Source organism: Rhipicephalus microplus, chromosome 5, assembly GCF_043290135.1.
Source record: "Rhipicephalus microplus isolate Deutch F79 chromosome 5, USDA_Rmic, whole genome shotgun sequence".
In the NCBI taxonomy this organism is placed as follows: domain Eukaryota; kingdom Metazoa; phylum Arthropoda; class Arachnida; order Ixodida; family Ixodidae; genus Rhipicephalus; species Rhipicephalus microplus.
The window spans coordinates 168,598,942-168,610,964 of NC_134704.1; the positions used below are offsets into that span (position 1 = coordinate 168,598,942).

Here is a 12,023-nt window from a genome sequence, read left to right on the forward strand (position 1 = left end):
ATAGGACCAAGCTTCGCGTACTCGTCATCATTCACTTCTTGGTCGTGCGGGGGTTGTATTAAAGGTGTTCAACAAACTACCACATCATGGGTTAATGAAGAATCTTTAATGAATAGTACCAATGCAATATACGAGAGCATTTTAAGCGGATGCTTCTTTGTTACAAGGGCGCATAACAGTGGTATGATAAGCCTGCAGTAATACGATACTACCACCTCAATCCTCAACAAAGAGCGTTCAGTAAAAAGCCAAGATATAACACATCTAAAGGACTTGTACGCTGTAGAAGTGCGTCAGCCTGATGAAGGAAACGCCACCAGCTTCACTGTTTCCTCGGTGTCCGTCAAGTGAAGTGTCTGAATTTCTTTCGATGTTTTCCGATAACTCTGCTGCTGTTCACTACAACTCTGTCCCGCTGATACGTCGAAGCTTCATATCTGGAAGCGCCTTGCCATAAAATTATCTACGGTTAGTAAAATTCTGCAAATTTTATGCTTTAATCATCTGCTTTGTGTAATTGCCAGCTGCAGAAGGTAACGCCCGCCTTCACGATGTCAGAACAGTCAGTGCTCGAAAGCCGACCCGATTTGTCTTCGCACAGAAGTCAGTCAACGCCTTATTGAACTTTTGCATAGTAGCTGCCTATTGAATAGACTATAGCACCTTCATTCCCTTTTACTGCAATAGCAGTTATATGGATACTCTCGGCTGGGTTTCGCCGCCGGCGTCCACGTTCAGGCCATGCACCGTATATGTTATACGTATATATATATATTGAAACGCAAGAACGAAAAAAAATCCCAGAAAAGATTACTTCTGGTGCGTAGAATCAAACGCGGCACCTCCGCGTCGTGAATGTGAGGCGTTAATCACCAACTTGCTAGGAAGCGCAGCCACTATTACAAGGAACACACAACACAAGCGCTTGTGTTGCGTGTTCTTTGTAATAGTGGCTGCGCTTCCTAGCAGGATGGATCCTTACCAACTGGCCCGATACAATTGTTTATTGAGTTAACCACCAAGCCACCGAGAGGTACCTTCTTCAACACTCAAGCGGCAAACTATCAAATCTACCACTTACCGATGTTGGCGGGCATCTCGGTAAAGGGGGGAACCATAGTGTTTTCAGACTTATCGGAAAATGGCGCTGTGAGCTCGCGGTGGCTCTCGTCTCTCACGCGTACTTTGGCCCGCGTTGAGAATAAGGAGGTGTGTGCTCAATCGCCGCCCTTATCTTGCAGTGGAGAGAATCGTACGTCTTGGCTAGCCTTTGAGTTTTGTCGGAACGATTCTGTTGTAGTTACCGAGCGCACAAAGGTCACTGCAATCGTTGCAATGCCTCTGTTTGCAAAAAGGTAGTGCTTTTCAAACACGGCGAAGTAACAACTGAAACGCTTATTCACGTTGATCTGACCTGTGAGTACGCTTAGTGCGTGATTTGTGCGTGAGAAAAGTGGGGCACGTTTCGACCTGCTTACCATTTTGTGCGTGACCTTCCAATTTGTTGATACCGCGTTCATTGCTTCAACTTTGCGGCAAAGCTGTGTCTTTTTTTTTCTTTTTCGCCGGTCTACCTTTCTTTTCGCTTCTCAACTCCCCCCCCCCCCACCTCTTAATGCAGAGTAGCAAACCGGATACGCGATTTCCGGTTGACCTAACTGCCTTTCTCTTCACTTTATTTTCTCCCGCTCCCTCGAGGAAGTATTCACACAACTATGCCCAAAACTATCTACTCTTTTATACTTAGCTCATTCTTACAATTCGTGTAGCGTATGTATTTCCCTTATTGACGTCCGGCCCCCACAACAGCGAACACTTTTTTCACCACGTTTCACAAGCGCCCGACCACAGTGGGAAATTCTTACGCTGTCGAGCTAGCGAAGAGAATGAATGTTTCCAGTGTTCGCCAGGAGAAAGACGTGTTTCTGCAAGCGTGTGTCCTGAAGCTAGACACGTATTTTGAGCGTTCAAAGCTTCTTGCTTTCTTTCCAAGAAGTGATGAACAGCCGAGTGAAAGTACAACGAAGTTGAAATGCGATGCAAGTGGCTGTTATAAGTGCGTGAATGGTATGGTGTAGCTAACATTCTATGCACGTCTGACAGGCTTCCCAAGACAGTGGCTGGCGATGGAAAGAAGGAAGAATTGAAACTGTGCACAGGGCTATCAAGTTCTTCTGTGTGTGTTATGGGCACAAATTTTGAGTGTTAGAATTTTGAAATGCATCTTATTTTCTTTGTTTGTTCTTTTTGAATAAACAGTCTAAATATATCGGAATGGGTTACCGGTGTTACTGCAAAACTTAAGCAAGAATTTGCTGCGCAGTAAATAAAGAAATATGTAATTGATTGATTGATTTGATTCATTTGTGGGGTTTAACGTCCCAAAACCACCATTTGATTATGAGAGACGCCGTAGTGGAGGGCTCCGAAAATTTTGACCACTTGGGGTTCTTTAACGTGCACCCAAATCTGAGTACACGGGCCTACAACATTTCCGCCTCCATCGGAAATGCAGCCGCCGCCGCCGGGAATCAAACCCGCGACCTGTGGGTCAGCAGCCGAGTACCTTAGCCACTAGACCACCGCGGCGGGGCATAAAGAAATATGTAGTGCTTGCACTAGCGCAGTTATACTTCAAAGGTATATGCAAATATTTTTGTAATATATGTGTAGTTGCACGCTTAATAATTGTGTAGTTTGCCCTACACGTCAATTATTGTTTTTAAATATCTAGCGTTTCGTACAACTAGAAATGCAAACGTCGTTATTATGAACAATATCTACGTTCCAGAAGACTCCCGTTAAAAGGCCCTGTTCTCTAGTTTAGTTAAATCCTTGCTTATCAATCAGCTGCAGTAAAACATGAACTACGAAAGTGTCCTCTTCGATCACCGGCGTATTATATGTAAGGAGGGGGAAACGCTGTAGGCCCGTGGGCTCAGATTTGGGTGTACCTTAGAGAACCCCAGGTGGTCGAAATTTCCGGAACCCTCTAGTGCGACATCTCTCATAATCGTATGGTGGTTTTGGGAAGTTAAATCCGACATATCAATCAAATCAATGTAAAGATAGACTCAATAAACCGACGGGCCTAAATGAAGTTATGTCAGTAGGCACCTACCGACGAAAGCCCTGCTCGCTTCATTCGAACAACTTGCAGAGATATATTGTGCCGGCGTCCCATGGTATCCATGTGTATGGCACCAGTGAGTCCTGAGATATGCGTCTGAAACAAGCAAAGGTACCACTATGAGCAAGATATGTTGTTGAAAGTGCGCTTCACACTCATCTGCTTTCTAATAGCCTCGAGCCAACACAGCACGGTTTCCTCGCAGTAACACAAAAAATAAAAAAAACAGGGCGATTGAAAACTATCAAGCAGCCTTCTCACAGAAAAACGAGGACAAAAAGTATTGCCAAATATTATTGAGTAAAACCTTTTCCATTGAGTTAACATGTGTGCTTTGACCAACCTTCAGATTGCGGTGATTTAATTCATATTCGACTGCTCACTGAACTTCCACTGATAATATTTTTACATAAGCCCATGCACCCACTTGTTTACTTGTTAAGACTAAGGAATGCGGACACTAAATAGTTTCAGTTAAAGAGTTGGCTGCACCGAAACTCCAAAATAAAAATGTGAATTTGAAGGCGATGACTTCAGCCACCGCCTTTGCACTGGCGCACGTCGTGACACACCCACCCACCGTCATATTAACTAATCTTGTCAGGCCGTGCAGCAATCAATATAAAGAAGCTTCTGTGCTTAAGAATAACCGGGGCATCACTGAAGTAGGTGTTAAAATCGCTTGATTGAAATCAGTGAGCACGTTGGCCAATAATAAGACATTTATGTTCCAACTCATTGGACATCACTGTTTATATATATGTCATAGTCATTACGACCTGATTTGCTTATGTTACCTATACATGAAGAATCATCTCCATAAGGTCTAGAAACACTATTACGGTGATTATCAATAGCTCGCTGCTCATTTTCTTTTACATTATCACGGTGTTACTCATGTTGTCTGTTTTGTGTGCCATGCATTTTTTATTTTTGATATTGCTGTAAGAATATTGTTTCCGCAATGAATGTTATTTTGACAGGGACGTAGAAAAACAAAGACAAGAATTTCACGTAAGCATTAGCCATGTAGCCCTTCAGTCTCTTATGCACAACGCTAGAGGTTTTTACGCTCGGCCAATAAAGAATACATTAGAACTGAATAAATTAAAGGGTGCTGCTGCAGCCAACACATAAAACTGTTCTACACGCAGCTCTACCATGTAGTCATTATCTTTCGTGAGTACGTCAAGGTAAACAAGGCAGCAGGCAAAGCATCTATACCAAAGAAAAAGCTAAGGTAGCGGGAGCCTCTAATCAACTTTTTCAACCCACAAGCTCCAGGTGCATGGGTATTTGACATCAACCCTTCTGGCCAAAAACTAGAATGAAATCAAATACAGAAAGATGTTAAGATAACACGTATATATTCCGCTTTTAAACGCGGTGTAGTTGGTTTGATTCACTCTATTATCTTAGAATAAAAAAAAAACATGCTGAATACTGTGCAGCGTGGCACAAAAAACAGGACGAAAGAAGTGCAAACAGGTGCTCTGAAGTTGCATCTTTATTTTACCAGTGGAACTCTATAAATCCTGTGTACGTAGACGTGACAAAAATTTCCCTGCAAAGACCGAAATGCGGCACCGCAATCTAATACATATCTCAACATAAGGTCCGTCGCTTGAAAAATTGCGTAAGAAAAAAAAACACTGGCCCCGTATCTACATCTTTCACGGCAAGTGTCGTCGAAAGACGATAGTGTTGCGTGTGGAGAGAGTGAACAAAACGTTATTTTTGATGTTCTGTGCGAGAAAAATGGTGATTTGTATTCTAGACGCGCTGCGTTAACTAGGCTCGATCAGTGCAGTGAAGGCGTACGAGCGCATCGAGGCAGGTTAGACAGGAGGGCTATCTGGCAGTAATCTTGATTGATTGATATGTGGGGTTTAACGTCCCAAAACCACTATATGATTGTGAGAGACGCCGTAGTGGAGGGCTCCAGAAATTTAGACCACCTGGGGTTCTTTAACGTGCACCCAAATCTGAGCACACGGGCCTACAACATTTCTGCCTCCATCGGAAATGCAGTCGCTGCCGCCACCCTGCGGGTCAGCAGCCGAGTACCTTAGCCACTAGACCACCGCGGCGGGGCCTGGCAGTAATCTTCTAAAACAAAGGAAGGTGGTTGCGCCCACGGAGAACAATGCGCGCCTTTCTCGGAGTCGTGACGAGTTGTAGAACGGAAAGTGATGGGCAGGTGCGACTACCGTGCCGTCTTAGTAAAGCTTTGGAAACACTTGCCTTTGTGAGCATTTCGTTGCACTGTGAGTGCAGCATGATTAACGCCACGATCCTTATAATTACTTACGTGTGCCTTCTCTATTACAAAGACACACATACAAAATACTGACGCGTTGTTCTGGTGCCTCAGATCTCTGCAATATTTGTTTTTTTAAACGACAATCGCACAAGTATGAACGTTAAAACTTGAGCAATATTGAAGGACGCTGTGGATGGGATTGGCCGTTTGGGGTAGTACTTGGTGCCGTTTGAGGTATCATTACGTTGGACCAACAGAAAATGGACATACAGACCAAAACTTTTGCGTCAAAGTACCCCAAAAAAGACTATCATCTTTTATACCACAGGAAACGGTATAGCAATCTCGTTCTTTGACGAGGAATAAAAGCTAGGTTGATTGTCTTGGTTCTTGACGCCTCATAGACACGTGCTTAAAGCAAAGCTTGCGTTTGAGCTAGTTCACCATGGATGCTTATGCGATTACGTGTAGGTATTTATTCGGTAATGAATAAAACTAGTTCGTTGATCCCATCAACAGTTTTTTTGTTCTCTTCTGCTTCGCACCTATATGCGTGCAAAAACCGGGCGCCAAGCCTGTATTGCACTGCGTATCGGAACTGTTGCAGAAAAGAGGCAGCCGTTCACATAAACTAGATAATATTACAAACACATGCAGAAAATACTAGCAGAAGTTTTCATAACTACAGACATTGAAAAGTTAAGCAAAAAGATATTTTATATATATAAGACTTTCGTTTATTTCCCCGTAAAAATAAAAACAAACCCGCCTTTTGGTCATGAACAGATTCTAAACATTGTGGAGAATCACATGCTAGAGCAACGCACTCAATACCAATTAAAAATTCGGCAGATCCCACGACAGATGCCACTTCGCATATCGATGATATGGGAAGCACGAGTGATAAGGGAGGATATGTCGCTTTAAAAGCAGCACGAAGGTACGAGTCGGAAGTAAATTATGCTGTACATGATTTCCATCTCATGATTATCACGTTTGCACCTGGCATTTGTGTTTGTCATCCATTCATCTCACGTAATACCAAATTTGGTATATGTGGAGCTAGCGAAACGGCTACGAACGCTATGCGCGTAGCATCTAGGAAAAATTTACTTGGCACACACACCAGGATTGTCATATTTGGACGTGTCATTTACATTTGTCGTCCATCCACGTCACGTAATACCAAATTTGGTATATGTGAAGCGAGAAAACGGGCCGCGACCACCTCATGAGCGTGGTGTTTCATCTTGTTCTTACATGATAAGCATGTCATGATTATCACGTTTGCACCAGTGATATACCTTCGTCATCCATGAACGTCACGTAAGACTTGATTTGATGTGAAGCTAGCGAAACGGCTACGAGGGCACAATGGGCATAGCGTGTAGTCATGTTTAACAAGACACACATGTTATGGTTATCGTGTTTGGACCTGTTGTTTACCGACGTCCTCCATTCGCGTCAAGTAGTACCAAGTTTATTATATGTGAAACTAGCGAAACTACCACAGGCGCATGATAAGTGTGGCACCCATTCGCGTCATGTAATACCAAATTTAGTATACTTGAAGCCAGCAAAACGACCGCGACCACATTATGAGCGTGGTGTGATGTCATGTTTTTACATGACAAGCAACTACTGATTAACATATTTGCACAGGACTTATTGCTTCGTCATCTGTTGACGTGCCGTAATACCAAATTTGGTATATGTGAAGCTAGCGAAATGACTGCGAGTGTACCATGAGCGTGGCAAGTAGCCATGACTTAGATGACATGCATGCCGTCGTTTCCACATTAGGGCTTGTTGGTTATGTTCGCCATGCAGTCTTGTCATATCATACCAGTTTTGCAATATGTCATGTGAACGAAACCACTGCAAAGCCAGAAAGACCATGAAATGTAAATCACAACAGTCATGACACACATGTCGTCATTTTAATGTTGTGTCTAGTCAATTATGTTCGTCATACAGCCAGACCATTTCGTACTAATTTTGGCACAGATACCATTATTCAAGTGGCACGAAGAGCTAGAAGTCTAAAAGTCGTGGATAGATAGATAGATAGATAGATAGATAGATAGACAGATAGATAGATAGATAGATAGATAGATAGATAGATAGATAGATAGATAGATAGATAGATAGATAGATAGATAGATAGATAGATAGATAGATAGATAGATAGATAGATAGATAGATAGATAGATAGATTTGAAGTTGTCGCAGTTCGTTAACAGCTGCTTTGCATTTATTATCTCGCTGTCACCCGCCTTTGTAATGCTGATTCCTTTGGCACTTGGAAATTTTCAACACTGAAGTGTTTTACACCAGTGCTCACGAAGACTTCAATGACGTAATTCCGTGAAGGAAATGACGTCTAAAAAATACATCTCATCACAAGACAAAAAGTGCTGTCATACGGAGACGATCCTACACTCTAAAAAAAGGGAGCGAGAATGGAGAAACGGGCTCCGTTCGTCTTTTGGCGCAGCGACTTCCTCCTTTTTGGGCGCTTTAACCATCGCGCCCTCTCGCGGCAAAGAACAAAGGAGCAACGTTCATCCTTCAGCGTTCAAGTTCCCCTTTATTCACGGGGGTCTTGCGCACGCGCATGCGCATGCCAAGCCTAGCCAGCTGCGGCCAGTCGGGAGCGATTGCTTTCACCTAAGACTGTTGTAAGCAATGCAGGAGTGACGTTTTCTTTTGTTTTATTGGTGTAGAGTAAAAGCCTATCTTTTTTATCGTCAGGCACTCGCAAGATGCTCCGCACACTTCCATGTGTGTCTTGTGTTGTCTCATACTACCAATTTGTCACGAATACGAGGAGCTCTGCTTCTCAAGCAGTTTTGCTTTATCGATTACCTTAGAGTGTAAAAAAATAATGATTTTTTTCGGTGTCGACATACTTGGTAAGCCCACGCATTTTTAGTTTCGCACGGCACCAACAGCACTCATGAATTCAACGAGGCGCGTAAAAAAGCATCACACTTAATTTTTTTACATTCTAGGAAACCTGATACCACTCTACACTCCATGCGTGAAAGCACGATCATATACAATTGATAGAGTTATACGTGCCACTACCGCCATATTGATGTTATTTGCAGTTTACTCCCATTCGAATACGGTCGCCGTGACCGTAAGTCGAACCTGCGTCCTCCAGCATAGTCACACGACACCCAATAAGGCTATGCTACTACGGCAGGTGAAAGCACAAAGGGAAACAGGCTGCGAAGTTTCACCGAGCGTTTATTCGCCAGACTAGGTTACAATTATCAGAAACGTTTTGAACATCATCATAACTAAACTTTTGTGAAAAATGAACCAATGACTTCTGTAGGTTTAAAGAAATTCTCAATCAAATTCGTTTTGAATTGCCCATGCCAGCACTGAGAAGTAGGAAGGAATTATGCACGCGTGCAGTATGCCTTTCTCGTCCATGATTCTCCTTTGTCGTGAGAAACTCAACACAAAATGCACTTCTGGTAACAGCTGTGCACAGCAAGTAAGTACTAACGCTCACTGACCTTTGTGAAAAGAGTATTCCGAATCCAGAGTAATAACCACCACAGCCACAGCGCTAAGAACAAAATTGTGGCACGCACTACGATTGCAAGTTTACACGCGAGGCGAATCGCGAGAGGCATCTGAAGCAGAAAAGTTATAGTAGATTTGTGCACTGCAGTGAAAGTTCCTCCACTCAAGTATTAGAGCTTCCGCGACGCCAACAGCCACTGTCATAGCTGACAAAAAAAATACCATCGGATGCAAGGTGATCGCTTATTTCTCTCGCAAGACCCACGTTGTAACGTGCGCATACACTGTTCGCACGGTCGTTACCGCATCATAAAAATTGTCATTTAAGGGCTAGTGGTGTACTGTATCCATGGCTAACGGTTACACTAGTGGTAAGCACATAAAAAGAATATAAGCAAACGTTAACACGAAACAACTAAACAAGGTCGACGTGACCACAGAACACCTACCACGACGGAGACAAAGTTTGATCTGCATGCTGCGCCCTCTCCAAGTAACAAGAAGAAAAAAAACATGACCTCCAAAATGGCTAAAGTGCGGCAAGTGCTTGTAATCTCGGAGGCTTCAAGAAAAAAAGTAACTGTGGCCGTGGTCGAGAGCTGGCGCAGCGTTCGGAATGCCGTGGGCATTCTATGCATGGCTTGGGGGTATTCGCTTTCGTGAAAACCTGACAAGCTCTAGTAATTATTTCGTTCAATAATGTTCAACCATTGATAAACTTACGTTTGTCTAAACGTCAGATACAATATATTTACGTATGCGCATGTTGTGTTATTGATACAAAACGTAAAAAAAGTGTAAGAAAACCTACTTGTAACTTGCGCCACTATGGTCAGTCGAAATTTGTCGCTATATAAGCTGGTGCGTTTTCTTGTAGGGTGTGAGTAAAAAAAAAGTAAACACGTCGAAGTGTGGGCCGTTACTGTGTATGGTTGATTGAACTCTTGTTTTGTACTATCTGTGTAGTATGTGTCCATGTGTGCATGTGTAGGTACATGCATTGCATCAGTACATATTAGGCTTCCAGTGTCAGTGAGTATTCCTGGATGGGCAGAGGCGTAAACACTTCGCAAGGGAGCCGTGATAGAGGGCATGACTATGTACGCCGCGGCAGGCTACTTTTTTTAGTATCGTTTAGTCCCTCCAGATGGCGCCAGCTACCACCTACTTCACGGCTTTGACGCTCTCACACCTCCAGCTACTTATATAACGTTGAACATATATCTATCAAAGCTGCACTACTGAGTCAGAATGGTTTTTCTACGATCGAGTCTATGGTTTGGAAGCATATCTCGTGACCTGCAGACCCGTATAGGCATAGATAACGTCGCTACACTATGTGAATCTGCGAGAAATAAATACAGCAAGCCTAGCATGCACTCTTCAAATGAGAGCTCTGCAGTATCCGTGTCTTTCGGAGTGAACGTCGCTTCGCTGACCGAAAAAAACGTGCTTGCTTCGTCGTTCTCTTTCGCGATGTGTTCATCGCCACAGGTTCGTCTGCTTGTTTTTAAAATCATTTCGTTCAATATCAAGCTCAGCGGGACCGCTTTTTGTAACCTTCAGTGCCGTGTACTCCTTATCAGTCGTTGCATTTGCTAAGCCTACTCGCTTCACTGGGGGGCAGGCATGTTGATTTTCATAAGGTGAAACACGTTTCTCCGTGGATGAGGGAGCAACGTTTCTCTATTTAAAGACGAACATTGGAGACATCGCCGTTCCTCTCTAAGTGGAGAGAACGTCACTCCATTTTTTTAAGAGTGTACAACCTCTCGGTAAGTCATAAGTGATGCCAGGAACGCTGTCCCCTGCACCAGGCCCACATACTTTGTAGTCTTTACAAACGCACCTTTTGTATCTACCATGTCCTTGCACAGTGCTCTTGTTAAAATGCAGTATTCTATCATGACCATAAAATCCACAATTATTATAAGAAATCGTCGTTTCTACGCTTCCACCCCATCTGGAGGGTTTTGAATTAGAAAGGCGCGATTAGACTGACGCGTTTGCACACTGCCAGGTGACAACTTTACCCAAAGAGTCGACCTCACTCATAGCAAGCATCAATATCAAAAATACCCCCGCGACGCCCAGGAATTTCATGTGTCTAGCGTGGCCGTAAGTCTACGTTCCCCCACGGAAAACTCACAGTCGGCCAACGGAGAAATACGTGATGGATGCGCGGCATCCATCAGGGACACTCTTCTAGCAGTCACACCGCTTCGTGTGATGCCGCTCTCACACTATAGCTTCCGGTAACTTCTATGACCACAAGAATTTGTATAATCACTGATTATGAAAACTAGTCGGGGGGATACAAATGTACCACCAAGCGTGCATGTGGATGCATCCAAATGAAACGCGGCTATAACTGTGTAACACCAATAGATATTTTGCAAGCGCTCCTATATCAACGTAAAGGAAATATTCTCCTACCTCTGTAAAGGCATGTTTCACTTTCGTGCTAAACCGATTCTTAGGACGGAGGTAGCAAGCATGTTTTTGAAGTCTTAATCGTACTTTAACGCTTGTACCACGACGTGCTATGCTTAACGCTGGTAGTTGTCTCCTATCTTTAGGGGGCTATAATAACGTTTCGTAAAATGCGTTATTTATTTGCAGTACATATAAAAACATTCTGAAAATCGTTTTTTGAGATGAAAAAGAAAAAAATAAACACGTCTGATATATTGTATACGTTTTGTCTACCGATACCCGAAAGCGGAATTCTCAAGAGTTTAGCACCACACACCTGTTTAACTGCGTCGACAAAGGCCTGGAACTGCGGTCCATGTCGTGACGCCTGCTGCCCGGGACACCGTATACTAAGTGGCCGAGCATGTATCCGTTCCGCTGCTAGCCTCTGGACAGCGCTTGCCACGAGGTCTAGTGCATCTTGAGTCAGAGCCGCATATGTCTGGATGGAAGCAGAAGGAGCCAGTAGCATCGAGTTTATTAAGACATTTTTTTTACCGCAGAGCTGGGAACCATTTCATCAGGCTGTGAACAGCCGGCACAACACTCGGCACATATCGGCAGCGAAGAGAGCCAGAGAGTAAAGTGAGATAAGGTAAGAGAGGTTAACCA

At 43.6% G+C, this 12,023-nt stretch overlaps 1 protein-coding gene across 6 annotated transcripts in view; it reads right to left on the reverse strand.

Moving 5' to 3' along the window:
- LOC119173630 (glutamate receptor ionotropic, kainate 2-like) overlaps positions 1–12,023 on the reverse strand; it is a 295,577-nt gene that overhangs the window by 71,374 nt on the left and 212,180 nt on the right. For 5 of the 6 annotated variants that reach the window (XM_075896184.1, XM_075896187.1, XM_075896186.1 and 2 more), the window contains 2 exons: positions 11,689–11,853; positions 3,122–3,226 (listed from right to left, as the gene is read on the reverse strand). In XM_075896184.1, coding sequence (XP_075752299.1) covers positions 3,122–3,226; positions 11,689–11,853 — 270 coding nt within the window. The remainder of the gene's footprint in view (positions 1–3,121; positions 3,227–11,688; positions 11,854–12,023) is intronic. The other variant, XM_075896185.1, reaches the window with a different exon arrangement.